We start from the raw sequence: 17,600 nt of genomic DNA on the forward strand, positions 1-17,600 counted from the left end.
CTCTCGCTCGCTCTCTAAAAAATAAATAAAATCTTAAAAAAAAAAAACAAAACAACTCAATTGCGAGCGCCTTGGTGGCTCAGTTGGTTAAGCGACTGCCTTCGGCTCAGGTCATGATCCTGGAGTCCCGGGATCGAGTCCCACGTCAGGCTCCCTGCTTGGCAGGGAGTCTGCTTCTCCCTCTGACCCTCCTCCCTCTCATGCTCTCTGTCTCTCATTCTCTCTCTCTCAAATAAATAAATAAAATCTTTAAAAAACAAAAAAACAAAAAAACTCAATTGCAAGAAATAAAACCTGCAGGACTCTCCCTATCTGAAGGCTATGCAGTCCACTCTTTTCTCCAAATATTCTAACCTCTACACTGGGTCAAACCAGGCCATCAAAGAGCTAGTTGCAGACTTGACCCATACACACTGAACTCTGAAAGAAACCAGGCTGCTCATCATGTTGTGGTTCAAATCTCCTCAGACCACCAATTTTTATTTCACTTGGACAGACAGCAAGGAAAACAGCAAATCTAGGGCCTTCTTTTTTTTTTTTTTCTTTAATAACAGAAGAGCCAATTCAATGTATATAATGATGGGTCTAATTAATATGAGAAAGTAATAATTTATTCACCTCACCAAGAACATGTGCCACAGATTAAAGGAACCTGACAACATTCTACATGTTTGCGTAAAGTTCCAGGCTACATTCTAGAACTTTGCATTTAACACAGATTGAATGTCCCAGGGAGAACTTTATATCAAGAAGTTCTATCAGACGGGACTCCTGGGTGGCTCAGTCGGTTAAGTGTCTGCCTTTGGCTCAGGTCATGATCCCAGGTCCTGGGGTCAAGCCTCACGTGGGGCTCTCCACTCAGCCAGGAGTCTGCTTCTCTCTCTCCCTCTGCCCCCACTCCCCCTGCTCGCGCTCTCCCCCTGCCTGCCACTCCCTCTGCTTGTGCTCTCTCCCGCTCTCTCTATAACAAATGAATAAAATTGTTTTATCAGAATTTTTTTTTTAAAGATTTTATTTATTTACTTGACAGAGAGACACAGCGAGAGAGGGAACACAAGCAGGGGGAGTGGGAGAGGGAGAAGCAGGCTTTCCGTGGAGCAGGGAGCCCGATGTGGGGCTCTATCCCAGGACCCTGGGATCATGACCTGAGCCAAAGGCAGATGCTTACCGACTGAGCCACGCAGCCGCCCTTATCAGAAGTTTCTTGATTTCTTGATGTTTTACTAGGGAACAAGAGCACTGGAACTTGTGTACATTTAAATATCATCTATTCCCCACTGACAGTCCTCCTTGGTCTCTGGGACCCCTGATGTCACTAAAATGCAAATCTTTTCCAACCCTCTTCCCCATCTTACCAAAAACTGCAAGTTCCTGACATAAGAACCACTGAGGCCTGGGCACCTGGATGGCTCAGTCGGTTAAGCATCTGCCTTCCACTCAGGTCATGACCCCGGGGTCCTGGGATTGAGTCCCGCAGCAGGCTCCCTGCTCAGCGAGGAGCCTGCTTCTCTCTCTGTCCCCTCCACCGACCCTCCATGTTTGCTCGCTCTGTCTCTGTCTTGCAAAAATAAACAAAAATACTTAAAAAAAAAAAAAAAAACCACCACTGAGGCCTATAGTTTGTTTTTACTTTAACCAAGGCTAATTAATTTGAGTTTGTAGTATCTATTTCCACAGTCAACTCACAGAATCACCTTTACAGAACTGCACTTTGACATCATCTCTGGCTTGACCGTGGAGAGAACCCGGACAGATCTCGACATCACGAGGGTTTTCACGCCATACTGTTCCACAAGCCACCACAGGAGAGAGAAGAAGAGCGAAGGGGGCGGAGACCAAGACACTGGGCTCTGAGCCCCTCTCCTGCTTCCACAGGGCAGCTCTGCTCGACTCTTGCTTGTTCATTTGGGTTCTGTGAGCGACGGTTTGCTGACATGCACCTGCTGCTAAGACCGGGGGAAACCACCGTCCTAGGCAGAGTTGGAAGGGCTCCTGGGGAGGACATCACTGGCGGCAGCACACATGCTCCCCTCTCTGTGGCCCCAAAGGAGAGGTTTTCCTCAGGTTCCACGGACAGAAAAAAGCAGTGCTTCTCCTGAGGAACTGGTGTGTTCTCCCGCAGACGCACAGGTGATCCTGTGACGAGGGTGTTTCTCCACGTGCTTTGGATGCGAGGCAGCTCACAGCCAAACTCATGGCCCATCGACTTCTACGTGGAATAAAACCTTTTGCTGGCAATTCGTTGTCCCTACTTCGGCTCTGGCTTCATTTTTTCATATTTGTGTTTATTTATTTATTTATTTTTTAAGATTTTATTTATTTATTTGACAGAGAGAGAGGGAACACAAGCAGGGGGAGTGGGAGAGGGAGCCCGATGTGGGGCTCGATCCCTGGACCCTGAGACCATGACCTCAGCCAGAGGCAGATGCTTAACCGATTGAGCCACCCAGGTGCCCCTATTTATTTATTTTTAAGTAGGTACCACACCCAGCGAGCCCGACACGGGGCTTGAACTCATGACCCTGAGATCAAGACCTGAGCTGAGATCAAGAGCCGGACGCTTCACCGACCGAGCCACCCAGGCGCCCCCCTGGCTTTGGCTTCATTTTAATATCTCGCTTTCCTTTTTTCTTTCTTGTCACTCTGATTTCATTGCCTTCTCTCTCTCTCAATTTAATCCTGTGAATCAAAGAGAGGAAGGGCCACTAGAAAGGAGCCCCGCTTATCTGAACTTCTGTCATCTGTTCCCATGTCCCTGTGTGGGTAAGCTGCCATCTTCCAGTTCCCGTCCTTCAAATCCATCTGAATCCAGACCCTGCCTGAATCCTGGTGACCATCTACCAGTCTTCTGACTTCTCACACGCCTTGTCCCCTGGCTGGAAGCAGCTACAAACTCACGCATAGGAAGCTTGCTCAAGGCTCCACCCTAGTCCCTGATCGTGAGGAAAGAAGCGTGCATGGCTAACTCACGTCTCAAGGGTTTCCTTGTAAATAATTCATAGATTCTGTTGCTTATGACAGCACAGTATATGCTTGCTAAGAAAAATGCAAATACAGCTGCGCATAATGTGAAAAAGCACTATTCCCACTACCCCGTCCGCTCTCCATGGGTAACCATGTAGGCATCAAACATTTTACTAGTAGTTTTTTCTGAAGGTGTCAAGTTTAAACAAGAGCCTCCACAAGGAGGAAAGGTACTCACCTCCTCTCCATATTCAACCCATGTGTCCGATTCATTCTTCCAGTACCAAATCCATTTTGTGGCAAGGACAAAATTGGTCGGCTCTGTGACAGATGAAGGCGTGGAGATGCGTCGGATAGGATTAAAATTACAAGTCATTTTCTGGAAATCGATGTCTTTATTTCCGATAGAAAAGCTGAGAGGGAGAGGTTTAAAGTTAACAGAATACTTCAGTGACCTCAATCGTCTACAGTCTGGTCTTCCCTAACAAAAACACAGAATTAAGATCCTAGAGCTGACAGGGGTCTTCAAATTTTCTTTATAAAGCTCTGGGTCTCTCACCCAGAGCTTTATAAAGAATTTATATCTTTATATATCTATCTATCTATATATATATGTATCTTTATGTGAATTATATCACACAGAAGAAGAAAAATCTGAAATGCAGAGAGGGTAGGTAAGTTACCTTCTGCATATAGTTAATGATGTCACAAAATATATTCTCTCCTCGACAAATATGCCAGAATAAAATGGGCCCACAAAACAAATGATTGGCTCAATGTTAGAAACTCACAGTAGGCCAGGTTTTTCAAGTATTATTTAAATAGCTACACAATGTGGTCTGAGATCTTTGTAGGAAGCCAGGAAGGTCAAAGTTATTTTCATAATAATATTAAGACATTATTTGCCTTTTTCACTTTCATACTCTCACAGGTGCACAGTAGAGTTTTCCAGAGACTACATGATGTGTGATTCTACAACAGATTAAAGAGATTTGTCAAAATATAAAACCATGTCCTTCTTCTGAATGAATTTTTCTTGTTTCATTTTGGGAAACAGGTATTATTTACACATACATATATAGTTATTACATATAACTATATATAAGCATAGTTATATAAAAATATGGTTATTTGTTACCATAAATGAGTTTATTATTGTTATTTTTCAATGAATCCATAAATATTGAATTCTTCTCAGTTTTGATTTTGATTTTTGATTTTTTTAAAGATTTTATTTATTTATTTGAGAGAGAGAGCCCAAGAGGGGGTAGGGTCGGAGGGAGAAGCAGACTCCATGTTGACCAGGGAGCCCGATGTGGGACTCGATCCCGGGACTCCAGGATCATGACCTGAGCCGAAGGCAGTCGCTTAGCCAACTGAGCCACCCAGGCGCCCCTCAGTTTTGATTTTTAATATGGTAAATATTGACAGCTATAATTCACATAAAGAGAAGTTCTCTGGGATCCTCAATATATTTGAAGGCTGTAGAGGGGTCCTGAGACCAACAAGTTTGAAAATTATTGCTCTAAGAAACACCTCCTAAATCAGTGGTTCTCAATGAGGAATAGTTTTGTCCCCCAGGGAATGTTTAGTAATGTTGAAAGACATTTTTGGTTATCACAACAGGAATCTAGTGGATAAAGGCCAAGAATGCTCCTAAACAGCCCCCCCAAAACAAATAATTATCTAGCCCCAAAAGTCAAGAGTGCTAAGGTTGAGAAAACCAGCTTCAGATACCTGGGAGGGGGGAGGAGGGCGGAGAAACACACCTCCAAACAAGAAAGTAGCTGATGCTACCCTCTAGTGGCAAAATGCAGTAATACAGAATCTCCACCAAAAATTCACTATAAAAGGATGGCATGTAAGCAATTGCCCCGCCCCACCCCACCCCCGCAAAGAATTTCCTTATGCCAGAAAGGAAGAGGAGGAGGAGGAAGAAACAGAATCATAAATACAGAAAGCAAACTGGTGTTGCCAGAGGGGAGGGGGTCGGGGGATGGGCAAAATAGGTGAAGGGGAGTAAGAGGCACAAACTTCCAGTTATAAAATAAGTAAGTCACAGGGATGAAAAGTACAGCATAGGAAATAAGAAAAAAAAAAAAGACATTTCCTTTATAAAACTAGGATGCACTTTCTTTTTCTTTTTTTTTTTTAAAGATTTTATTTATTTATTTGACAGAGAGAGGCACAGCGAGAGAGGGAACACAAGCAGGGGGAGTGGGAGAGGGAGAAGCAGGCTGAGCAGGGATCCTGATGAGGGACTCGATCCCAGGACCCTGGGATCATGACCCAAGCCGAAGGCAGCTGCTTAACGACTGAGCCACCCAGGCGCCCCTAGGATGCACTTTCTAAATATGGTCATGAGTGGTATCACCCAGTTCACCCCTGGCAGAAACAGAAATGTAAGGTATCCTCTTAGATTCCTCCAGGATAGAGAAAGCAGCAAACATAAAGGAAGATATAAAAATGCTCAAGCAGACAACAGAATTCTGCACTAGAACTATATGAAATTAGTCAACTCATGTTCTACAGCTATAAAATTAAGCCAGAGGCTCTTTGGAGCTATAATCACTGTACTTGTGTTAGTCCTATTGTGAGTCCACAGTACTACAAACTGACCTCTGCAGTGTGTTGTTCTGCAGGACACAGTGATGATAACTGCGTCACTGTTTATATCACACGAGTTAGGAAACAGTCCCAGAACCCCTAGTATTAGGCAGGCTCTTTGTGACTTCAAATCTAGCTCATGTTTTTCTTCATGAACTCAGCAGGCATCCGCCATTTGTTATCTCAAGAGGTACCTGAAACTTGAATGGGATTCTGAAGGAAAATGGTTTTTTCTTCTCGCCGTAAGCCTAGCACTATGCTTTCTTTTGATGATGCTGTGGACCTCACAAGCCAGAGTCTGGCCACCAACTTACGTGCGGATTTGGGGGTCACAATAGGCCTTCTCAATATCCTCCATGGGCTGGAGGTCCATCCAGGTGTTTGCAATCCACATCTGCCACCGGTAAGGGAGGTGGAAGTGAACTTTGTTGCAGCTTTCTACAAAGACAGAGAGGAGGTCTGAGGGTCTGTTGAGCGGGGGTTCTCACCAATTCAACCAAGTTCACTGCTGACTTTCCCCAGGAGGCCTGCGTTTCCTGTCCTGCCAGACCTGCTTGGAAGCCCATTTCCAGTCTACACCTTTGCCCATGCTGGTTCCTGCCCACACTGCCCCACATCCGTATCTTCAGCTCCCCTTGTCACCAATAGAGACTCGTCAGAAAACAAAAATTCCCCACTTCCCAAAGAGTCACTTTATCCGCATGGAAATCTGACATCCTTGTAAATGTATCGTTACCCCCTCTGCACCCCCAAGGGGTACATGGGACAAAATGCTCTCTAGCGTCCACAACTGTATGCATTTCCTTGAAGCCTTGGCCTAAGATTTGGCTCTTCCAGAAAGAGTCACCCTCACTTATCTCACTCTGTTCTGATCTGACTTGTATTTTGTATTCCTTTGGCCGGTACTCAGTACCCAGCTGGTGCTTATGTTACTTATGCATTTATTTATTTTATGCAGTTTTCTCCTTAATGGACGTTTTGATGCCCACCTCCATCATGAACTCACTGAAGGAACGCCTGCATCACTGTGTGGCTTACATCCCCTTCACATAACTGGCATAGCGCTGAGTAGATGACTATTAAATGAGCGCTTGCTGGATAACGAAATAGCGTCACGAACCCATTAATACAGGAATGCAGAAAATAGTTCTGTCTTTGAAAATTTGCATTCCGTTATGTTTAAATCATTTTGAAATGCTCAAAAGATGTGTGATTACTTTATTATTTTTTTTAACATTTTATTTGTAAGTGATCTCTACACCCAATGTGGGGCTCGAACTTACAACCAGAGATCAAGAGTCACACGCTCCACTGACTGAGCCAGCCAGGCGCCCTGGTGTGTGATTACCTTAAAACCAAAAGAGGCAGGGGGCCCCTGGGTGGCTCAGTTGGTTAAGCTTCTGACTCTTGGTTTCAGCTCAGGTCCTGGTCTCAGGGTGGTGAGATCGAACCCCATATCAGGCTCTGCGCTTGGCACAGAGTCTGCTTGAGGGTCTTTCTCCCTCTCCCTCTGCCCCTCCCACTCGTGCTCTCTCTCTTTCTCTCTCTCTCAAATAAATAAATAAAGCTTTAAAAATAAAATAAAATAAAACCACAAGAGGCAGATTCAGACATCCCAGGGAAAATCACAGAGCCGCACTGCCCGCGGTCTGGTGGATTGAAAATTATACAACCATCCATGACAGTCCATACCTCACGCCCATTAGAATGGCTGCTCTAAAATCAAACCAACACAAAACAGAAGCAAGTGTTGGCAAGGAGACAGAGAAACTTGAACCCTTGTGCATTGCTACAGAAAACGTAAAACGGTGCAGCCGCTGTGGAAAATAGTGTGGCAGCTTCTTGAAACATTAAATGTAGAATTATCAAAACACATTTTTAATTTTTTTTAAGTTTTTTTTTTAATTTATTTGTTGGAGAGAGAGAGAGCGCGCACGTGCAATCGGGGTGAGAGGCAGGCAGAGGGAGAAGCAGACACCCCGCTGAGTGGGGAGCCGGATGTGGGGCTGGATCCTGGGACTCCGGGATCACGACCTGAGCTGAAGGCAGATGCTTAACCGACTGAGCCACCCAGGCGCCTTCCAAAACAAATTTTTTAGATAAACACCGAATTACCATAATATCCAGCAATTCCACTTCTGGGTGTATATCCCAAAAGAAGTGAAAGCAAGGTCCTGAGCAGATCTCACACACCCAAGCTGATGGCAGCATTATTCACAACAGCCAAAAGGTAGAAGCAACTCAAATATCCATTCACAGACGATCGGATAAACAAAATGTGGCACATATGCACAATAAAATATGATTCGGCCTTAAAAAGGAAAAGGAAATTCTCACACAGGAAATTCTCTTTCACAAGGATGAAACCTGAGGACGTACCACAAAGTGAAATAGGCCAGCATCACAAAGAGACAAATACTGTGTGATTCTACTCATGAGGGACCTCCAGTCGTCCTCCTCAGAGAAACAAAAACTAGAACCGTGGCTGCCAGGGACTGGAGATGGGGGGGGAATAAAGAGCTGCTGTTCAAGGGGCAGCAGAGTTTTAGTTTTGCCAGACAACAAAGAGTTCTGGAGATTGGTCGAACAATAATATGACTCTACCCTTACTGACCTATACACTTAAAAATGATTAGGAGAGGGGCGCCTGGGTGGCTCGGTTGGTTAGGCGTCTGCCTTCGGCTCAGGTCATGATCCCGGGGTCCTGGGATCGAGTCCCACATCAGGCTCCCTGCTCAGCGGGAAGCCAGCTTCTCCCTCTCCCACTCCCCCTGCTTGTGTGCACGTCACTCTCTCTCTCTCTCTCAAATAAATAAATAAAATCTTTTAAAAAAATGATTAGGATAGTAAAATCTATGTTAGGTGTATTTTACCACAATTAAAAAGAAAAAAAAAAAACATTTAAGTTGAAGACTTAGGATTTCAAGAACACAGGGCAGAATCTTCCTTTTCAGACCCCGGGTGAATGAGTCTAAGACCACCAAGGGGTCAAACAGAGGAATCCAGTGTGATGCCTGGGCCCGGGGCAGACGCATGAAAGTGAGCAGGTGGTATCACGCTGGGAGGACAGCCATCTGTCCCACACACAGTTCCACGGGACACAGCTCTGTAGGAAGCTGGAGGGAGGGGATAGTGAACAGGTGTGGCTCCTCGCCTGGAAGGACACACAGTCTGTGGAGTGAAGGACTCTCAGTACACGTGTGAGGAACTACTGCAAAGAGCCCATGGCCCAGAAGAGACACGATGCCTAAAGCACAGGACGTGAACTGTGAGACTGTGTCGGCGGACATACTTTTAGCTTTTGGATTTGTTTTTTGTTTGTTTGCTTTTAGTATATGAAAAGAGGGCCCCTGACAAAGTATAATATTTCACTTAAAAGTGAACGCAAAAGGAGAAAGTATAATATCAGGCAGTGGTCAGGAACACAGGCTGGCTGGGCAATTTAGAGTCAAAACCCAAGTTGGCTACTCTAACCTCTCAGTACCTCTAGTTTCCACATCTATAAAATGGGTTAACAACAGAACCTGCTTCTAGGGTTGACGTGAGGTTTAAAGACGATGCACATAAGTTTCTTGGCAATGCACCTAATATACAGCAAATGCTCAGTAAATGTTGGCTTCTAGAAAGTCCTTAAGTTACCCACCAACTTGACAATCCCTATACAGATGGTCAAGACAAATTTCCGTCGAGCCACAATCAACCATCCTGGAAGAGCCGGTACTCTCAACGTCTGATGCAGAATCTATAAAACCAAAGAAGATGCACGTATGCTGATCTCAGTGTTTAGACCAAAAATCAAGATACCTGATCTCACAATGGAAAAAAGTATCTGTAACTAGCACCATGTTCGAGAAAATTCCGGATTCGTGCATTGCTCATGAGAGCCTAGACAGCCCCTCCATCAAAGCAACCATGGACGTTAAGGTCATGTGAGAGGTATGTTTATTGTTTAAACCATGACCCAACTACTCTTGTTCTCAGTAAATGTGGCAGCTTACTCCGCATGGTTCAACTGTCAGTACCTGAATCTTCCCATCAGTCTCCTCACCAGTACCACCCCTTAACCAAACCCTCCAACTCTACGCCCTTTACTAACTCCTGGGGAACGTCCACAGAGAGGCCACCAGCCACAACCGTTCTGCTGTCGACACAAGACATGGGGCCCCCTTTGTCCTTCGGTGACTTACACGGAGCACATCTTGGGGTCCTTGCAAGCTCACTGGCAGGGCTAACCGAGATTGGGGCAGAGTTCTGACCATGGCTTGCATAGGCTGCAGCTCTGTTGCTTGAGGAGGATGTGGAAGGTGGCACCTTGGACTGAGTACGGACTTGTGGGGTGGGGACAGTGGTCTCCCGAGGTGCCTGCAGGACCTGGGTTTCCAGACTCCGACTCCCAAAGCACATCGCGTTTTTCTCCCCTCTGAACGTCGGTGTGAAGTCAAAACCGGTGGCCCCAGTTTTATTGACTTTGGTGGTTTCATCCGCCACTTGACTAGAGCCATTTAGTGTGCCGTGGACAGATTTATTAGCCCAAATGGTCTTCTCTCTGTATTGACCGTTAACAGATGCCGCTGCTGGATCATCGCCATCTGTGATTTTGCCAGTGGTTTGGAGGTTACTGCGCGTGGTTCCGGTGTCCCGATTCCTAGGCAACGGTTTTTCCCTCTGTCTACTGGGTGCGGTTTTATAATTGAAAGGTCTTGCGGAACTTATATCCGTGGCCGTTGCATCAACATTATTATTAAAAAGCGGGACATACTGGACATTTTGCTTCCCACCTCTGCCCTCGGCGTTCACGCCGTCCGAGGAGAGCACGCCCACGCTCTTTCTGGCGGTTACGGCGTCAGGTGTTTGTGGAGAGCCAGGGGCAGCTTGACTCTGGGGAAACAAAGTCTCTCCACCAGTGCCTTTGCCATTCAGCCAGGTTGCAGGGCCCTTGTGGTTGGAAGCAGGTGCCGAATCAGAAGGGAGGTAAATGCTACCTTGATCCCCGTAACAGCGATCTTCTGGGCTGCCGTTCTCTGAAAAACGCTGGCTTCCTCCCACTTGATCTCTTCCTCGGAGATTATCCGCCTGAGGCGGGACCGGGGAGGGCTGAGGGCCATCCTGACTTCCCAAACACACGAACTTGTGGGCCAGGTCCTCTACGGGCACGTCATCCGGGGGAGGCCTGTGGCCGATTTGATTTGGAGCAGGTGTGCAGGGCTTCGGAGTAGGAGCTGAAGCCGATGGAAGAAATTCTGTACTTCCCTGAAATGATCGGTCTCTGCTCTTGCTTCTACCTCTGTAGGCCGCCTCTCTACGATAGGCCGGAGGAGCTGGGAAAAGAAAAACGAAACCGGGAAAATGAGCGCTAACAGGTTTGGGTTCACACCGCGGTTCCTCCTCAGCTTTTCCAAGTTCGCCATCTGAGTTCTGTCAAATTACGTGTCCCAATCTGGTGTGTAAAAATCTTGAGAAGGGTGCTAAAGATGATGAAGGAATCTGCTCTTCTGCTGGGGGAGCAGGAAACACCACCCCCACGGCCTCAGGATGAGAGTCAGAGTGACCCTGGCTCTTCTCGACTTCTCTCCCGGGGCCTCCGGTGTAACTCCCAAGCCCCCAAACTCTCAGGTGGGGCTTGTTCACTATGCTCTGGCTCAAAGTCAACGTTCACCGCTACGGCAAACAGACGCACAGGAGTGCGAGTCAGGGAGGATTTTCAAGCCATTTAGATTTTGCCCATATTGTGATGAAGGTTCCCAAGCAAATTCAGGATCCATAAATATAAATAAATAAATAAATAAATAAATAAATAAAACCACAGTGTAAAGGTCTGATTCCATTTAAACTAGAACTTTTTCCACAGTTCTTCATCTAGACCCTAAATGCCCAAGCTTAAGTGAGAAATGTCAAAAAGAATTAGCCTCTCTCAAGAAATCTGATGAGTCACACTCCCTGGGAAGAGGGAATCAGTGAGCATGCGTGTTTGTGAGTGTGTGTGAAATGTGCGTGTGGGGTAGGCGTGTGTGTGGTGTGTATTGTGCTGGGTGTGCGTGCATACATGAGGGGTATATGTGTATAAGACGTATATGTGTGGTGTACGTGCGTGAGGGGTGTGTGTATGTGAAAGAGATGTAGTTGGTGTGTGCAATGTGTCAGTAAGATGTGCGTGTGTGGTATGTGTGGTGTGAGGTATGTGTGTTTGTGTGTGGCGTGTACAAGTGTGTGCTCCAAGTGTATATGTGTGGTATGTGTGTTGTGTGTACATGTGTGTGGCATATGAGCCGTGCTATTGTGTGTGGAGAAGAGGAGAAAAAGAGCCTTCCTCTTCCAAACTCAGAGAGCAGCAGTAATAGAGTAAAAGCAAACATCCTTCTCCTGCCAACAAAATACTTAATTAAGTAAATTAACCAGAAGGGATAATAAATAAAGATCTCTCTCACGTACAATGAATTTATATTGGGAAACTACGCCAGAAAACATCCCTCCAGAGGTTCCCCTCCCCTGTTCAGAGAGCATTGTGATGTGGGAGAAAAAACACCAGAGGAGGGACCAGAACACATTAGTTCTGCCACTACCTAGCACTGTGAGGCCTTGGAAACATCCCTTTTATTTATTCATAGTAAAAATGATTTAAGACTGCTTGCAATGAAAGTCATTTAAAATTTCTGAGCCTCGGGGCACCTGGTTGGCGTATAGTCAGTTAAGCACCCAACTCTTGATTTTGGCTCAGGTCATGATCTCAGGGTCCCAGTTTCAAGCCCTGCATTGGGCTCCACGCTCAGCATGGAGTCTGCTTGAGATTCTCTCTCTCTCTGTCCCTCCCATTTGTGCTGTCTCTCTTTAAAATAAAAATCCTAAAAAATAAATATAAATAAACAAAATTTCTGAGCCTCAGTCTCCTTATCAATTAAATAAGGCTAATAATACACCTTTCTTTCTTCATAGCTTTGCTGTCAGGAACAATGATGAGATATTTTTGGTGAAAAATCCCTGGTTAATTATAAAGCATTTCTCAAATATAAGGAGGTGTAATTATTTATTATGTAATACAGAATCTTCGAATTATGTATTCTATCTGCTTTATAAAATTCACCTCTTTCCCACCCATTTCACAAAGGCTCAAAAAATTGCAAGGGTTAGTATCATTAAACAATGTGAAAATGACTCAGGAATAGACCTGATCACTTCACACCCATCAGGGTGGCTGTTAACCTAAAAATCGAAAATAACACATATTGATGAGGAAGTAGAGAAACTAGAAGGAACCCTTGTGCACTGATGGTGGGAATACAAAATGGCGGAGCTGCTATGAAAATGGGATGACAGTTTCTCAAAAAATTAAACCTAGAATGACCACGTGATCCAGCAACTCCACTTCCGGGTGCATGACCAAAAGAACTGAAAGCAAGGCCTCAAGCAGATATTTGTATGCCCATGTTCATAGCAGTATTATTTACAATAGCTAAAGGTAGAAGCAAGTCAAGTATCCAACCGGGGATGAACGGATAAACAAAACGTGGCAACACATACAGTGGAATGTTATGCAAAGCGAAATAAGCCAGCGTCACCAAAAGACAAATAACCTACAATTCTATCTATATTTGGTACCTAAAATAGTCATATTTGTGGAAACAGAAAGTCAAACAGTGGTTGCCAGGGGTTGGGCGGAGGAGGGAAGGAGGTATTTCATAGGTATCGAGTTTTAGTTCTGCAGGATGAAGTGAATTTTAGAGATTGGCTGCAAAACAATGTGAGTGTACTTAATGCCAATGAACATTCAAAAGTGGCTCAGATGGGGGGCGCCTGGGTGGCTCAGTCATTGAGCGTCTGCCTTCGGCTCAGGTCATGATCCCAGGGTTCTGGGATCGAGCCCCGCATCGGGCTCCCTGCTTCTCCCTCTCCCACTCCCCCGCTTGTGTTCCCTCTCTCGCTGTGTCTCTCTCTGTCAAATAAATAAAATAAAATCTTAAAAAAAAAAAAGGCTCAGATGGTATATTTTGTTAGGTATATTTTTACCGCAATTTTTAAATTATATATAATATTGTTTATATAGTCTCTTTTTTTCCCCAAAGGAAGGACATGCTATAACACGGGTTGGATGAACCTTGAAGACATTATGGAAGCGAAATAAGCTCATCACAAAAGTATAAATCCTATATAACTCCCCTTCTGTGACAATGCTGCAGAGGTCAAATTCACAGAGACAGAAAACAGAATGGCAAGTTGCGGGGGCGGGCACAGGAAGGAATGGGGTTATTGTTCACTGGGTATGGAGTTTTAGTTTGGAAAGTTTGGGAAGATGGGAAAAGTTCTGGGGATGGCGGACAACAGTATGAAATGTTGTAACTGTACACTTAAAAAATGGTTAAAAGGACCAATTTTATGTTATCTCTTACCACAACATAAAAGGTAAAAATAAATACATTTTTAAAGAAATAGTACTGAGGACTGTGAATTAAATTGTGTAGAGTTTTGCATTAATGCTGGATTTCCTGTATTAATTGTATTGTGGTTATGGAAGAGAGTGGCCCTGTTTTAAGGAAGTGTGTGCTTATATACACAGGTGTGGGGGCTCCTGATGACTGCATACCTCAAACGGTCTCCCCACAAAAATGGTATACATGTGCATGTCAGTGTTGATATGTGCACAAAGATCGAGAGAAAGTGACAAAACAATGGCGACAAAAAATTATTGGGACAAAATGTTAACAGCTGGTGAAAAAAAAAAGCTTGATCAATTAGCTTTTAGAAAAATGATCAACATTTTAACAAATTGGGGGGTTGGATGGTACTAAGCATGAAAATCAAATTGCAAAATTGCATATATACTATGATTATAACGAAGTAAAAATTATGCATACATATAAACAATGTCTGAAAGCAACACCAGTTTCACGTGGTGAGATAGAATGATTATAGGTGAAGTTACACTTCTCTTGCGATTTCTGTTTATTTCTGTTTCTTCCATTAAAGAAAACATCGAAAGCAGTTACCTCTGTGCCCGGAGTGTTTCTTTGGGCTGTGCTTGCTGTTGCAGATATCCTGGATGTTTTGAACCACGCTGGAGCTGAGCCCATGCTCCCTCATGATGGCCAACACCCTTCTGTCCATCAGATTATGGGACCTGAGGCAGTTGGTATAACCACAGTTCCCTCGGGTGAAGTGCTCACAGATGTGGAGCCTTTCACACTGTGGATACTTATCACAAATCACTCTTCGACCCTCTCCTTTATAATTTTTGCATATCTGCAGAAGAGAGAAACAAACAATAGCCAGACACAATACACCTTCCCGCATCAGCCACACAGTCATTAAGGAAAGCCTAAGTCAACAAAAATGTTGGCAGTAAGCAGAGATATACCAAAGGAAAAAAAAAAATACATGTGTCTTCCACGATCTACAATGAGTTGTATTCAACTGGATGATTTATTTGGGGTAGAAGAGGCCTGCAAACTAACTAAACGAGCCATGAATTTAATAACCTTTTGGACGAATCAAAATAAAATGGCCATGGCCAGCTACAGGTAGGACCAAACAGGACCCAAAGGGAGCCCTACATTACAAAGGAACCCCAAAGAGGAAGGCTATCAAGTCATTCTGCAATTAAAAGGAAATGGGGGGGGCACCTGGCTGGCTCAGACGGTGGAGCATGTGACTCTTGATCTCAAGGTTGTGAGTTCGAGCCCCACACTGGGTGTAGAGATTACTTAAAAATAAAATCTTCAAAAAAAAAAAGGACATGGGGGTCTTACTTGCAGCTGTTGTCTCTGCTAGGCAGAACGTGACAAGGCTTCTCAAAAGGTCAACTAAAGAAGGTAATTTTTCTATTTCTCTGTAAATAGCTCTGCAAATGTGTAGTTCTTACTGAAAAGAGGGCATATGTATTTCTTACTCAAGTACTGTCATGGGGGCCAGACCGTATGATGCAGGACTGGAAGAAACGGATTTCAAAGTCCCCAGCCACAGCCCTAGAACCATCTATGTGACCTCCCCTGAATTCCCTACTCCCCCGTCTCTGTTTCCTTTGCTGTGAAGGAGGAAAACATTTGCTCTGTCCCCCTAACCCAAGTTATTGAGCAGATTAAATAATAAAATATGTAAACGTGTTGTGCAAAATATAAAATGCGCTGCGAAATGTTTGAATCATTACATAAAAGAATCCCAAAGATCAAAACACTTATAAGTTGTTTCAATAGACTGAGCAAACCAGATCAGCGTGGTTTACTGCAATCTAGGGCTTGAAGTGTGGTCCCCGGACCAGCAACGGCAGCGCCACCTGGAAACTTATCAGAAATGCAAAACCTCAGAACCCGCCCCGTATCTACAGTCAGAGTCACCAGAGGTGGGGTTCAGCACCCTGGTTTAACAAACCCTCCAGGCGATTCCGAGGCTCACTAAAGTTTGAGAACCAGTGTCCGCCAGAAAAAAAACAACTAGCAACTTCACAAATGACACTTCGGTTAACAATCCTAGGACTGTTCTAATGAGTAGGTAAGAATGCTCCTGGCCTTGACTGGGGCGGGACAAATAACAGCATTTCTAGCTTTAATAAGCACCTTTGAATTTTACAGACTTGTAAACCAGGAAGTCAGGTGTGCCTGATGCTTGTACGTTCTCACAGGGCAAGGCAAAGTGAGACAGTGTGAGCGCTTTGAGGTTTTTAGGGCAGCAGCGTGTCTTGTCCACTGCTGCCTCCAAGATTTAACTCAGTGCCTACCACCTGCAGGCACTCCTAGATGTTAGTCGAACGAATGCACAACGGCAAATGAAGTGAGACCCAGAAGGATCACCTGCTTTGTGCAAGATCACACAAATAGTCGGTGGCAGAGGCAAGACTGCGAAACTACTCAGCTTACTCTTGTGTTAAGAAAGCAGGAATGGACAATATGCAAATGAATGAGTGTGGCTGGGTTCCAATAAAACCTTATTTGTAAAACCAGGTGGCAGGCCAAATTTGGCCCCTAGGCCATAGTTTGGTGACCTTGGATCTAGACTGTCAAGTGACAAAGAAATAAAATTATATTTTCTTTGAATCACTACATTCTGGGGTGTCTTTGGTGCAACAGCTTTGCTTATACCCTCAACCAATATACCCTATTATCTTCCAAAAGCTCAATTCAAAGACCATCTCCTTCCAGGAAGCTGCCTAGATGGGCAGCATCCACTAGTCCTACTACTGTATCTTCAGATCACTTCAAATAGGAAGTAAATTGCTGGAATCTTTAGGTCCCTCGGCAACAGCCAGCTGTTGACAGCTATCTGCAGAGCCTGGTGGTAACTTTGAGTCTTTCGTGTTCCTCTCCCAACACATCCATGACACAACGCTGCCAATCATACTCTCTTTGCTGCTCAAACTAAGGAATCATAACTTACCTCGGGCATAAAAAAAGGGTCACTTTGGACGAGGAGCACTGCTAATTCCTCTTTGTTCAGTCCAGAGAGCTCATGGTTTTTCAAGACCTTGAAGTTCTCTTCTGAGAGAACGTTGTGAGAATATTTGCACAAATTCCTGGAAGAAAACAACAATTGTCAGTGTTTCCACTTCACAGAAGTGAAGAAAAACAAATCATCCAGGGAACTTTTCAGTTATCAATTCCCACATCCTCTGGTAACTAATCCTGCTTAGAGAACACACTTTAAAAATATAAATTGATGAAACACCTAGGTGGGGGTATAGGGGTTGTATTTTTTCAAAGATTTATTTATTTATTTATTTATTTGAGAGAGAGAGCATGCGCGCACTCTGGGGGAGAAGCAGAGGGAGAGGGACAAGCAGACTCCCCACGGAGCGCAGAGCCAGGCGCGGGAGCTCAATCCCACAACCCCGAGATCACAACCTGAGCAGAAACCAAGTCGGACACTCAACTGAATGAGCCACCCAGGGACCTCGGGGATGTATTTTTTCACAAATCATACATATCTATATTTTAAATTGTCACAATACTTCTTTAAACAGTATCTCCTCTAGTATACATTACTAGGGGAAGAAATTGACAAAGAATCTAAGATCAATTTATTGGAAATGATTGCCCACTGAGGGACAA

General features: G+C 44.5%; 1 protein-coding gene across 1 annotated transcript in view; it reads right to left on the reverse strand.

Moving 5' to 3' along the window:
* Positions 1-17,600, reverse strand: part of ZC3HAV1 (zinc finger CCCH-type containing, antiviral 1) — a 58,810-nt gene that overhangs the window by 22,692 nt on the left and 18,518 nt on the right. Inside the window, exons 2-9 of the mRNA XM_044919981.1 lie at positions 16,930-17,065; positions 14,550-14,802; positions 9,759-10,889; positions 9,211-9,313; positions 9,096-9,098; positions 5,886-6,005; positions 3,203-3,377; positions 2,620-2,634 (exon numbers count right to left, since the gene is read on the reverse strand). Coding sequence (XP_044775916.1) covers positions 2,620-2,634; positions 3,203-3,377; positions 5,886-6,005; positions 9,096-9,098; positions 9,211-9,313; positions 9,759-10,889; positions 14,550-14,802; positions 16,930-17,065 — 1,936 coding nt within the window. The remainder of the gene's footprint in view (positions 1-2,619; positions 2,635-3,202; positions 3,378-5,885; positions 6,006-9,095; positions 9,099-9,210; positions 9,314-9,758; positions 10,890-14,549; positions 14,803-16,929; positions 17,066-17,600) is intronic.

Source organism: Neomonachus schauinslandi, chromosome 12 (genome assembly GCF_002201575.2).
Source record: "Neomonachus schauinslandi chromosome 12, ASM220157v2, whole genome shotgun sequence".
Taxonomy (NCBI): domain Eukaryota; kingdom Metazoa; phylum Chordata; class Mammalia; order Carnivora; family Phocidae; genus Neomonachus; species Neomonachus schauinslandi.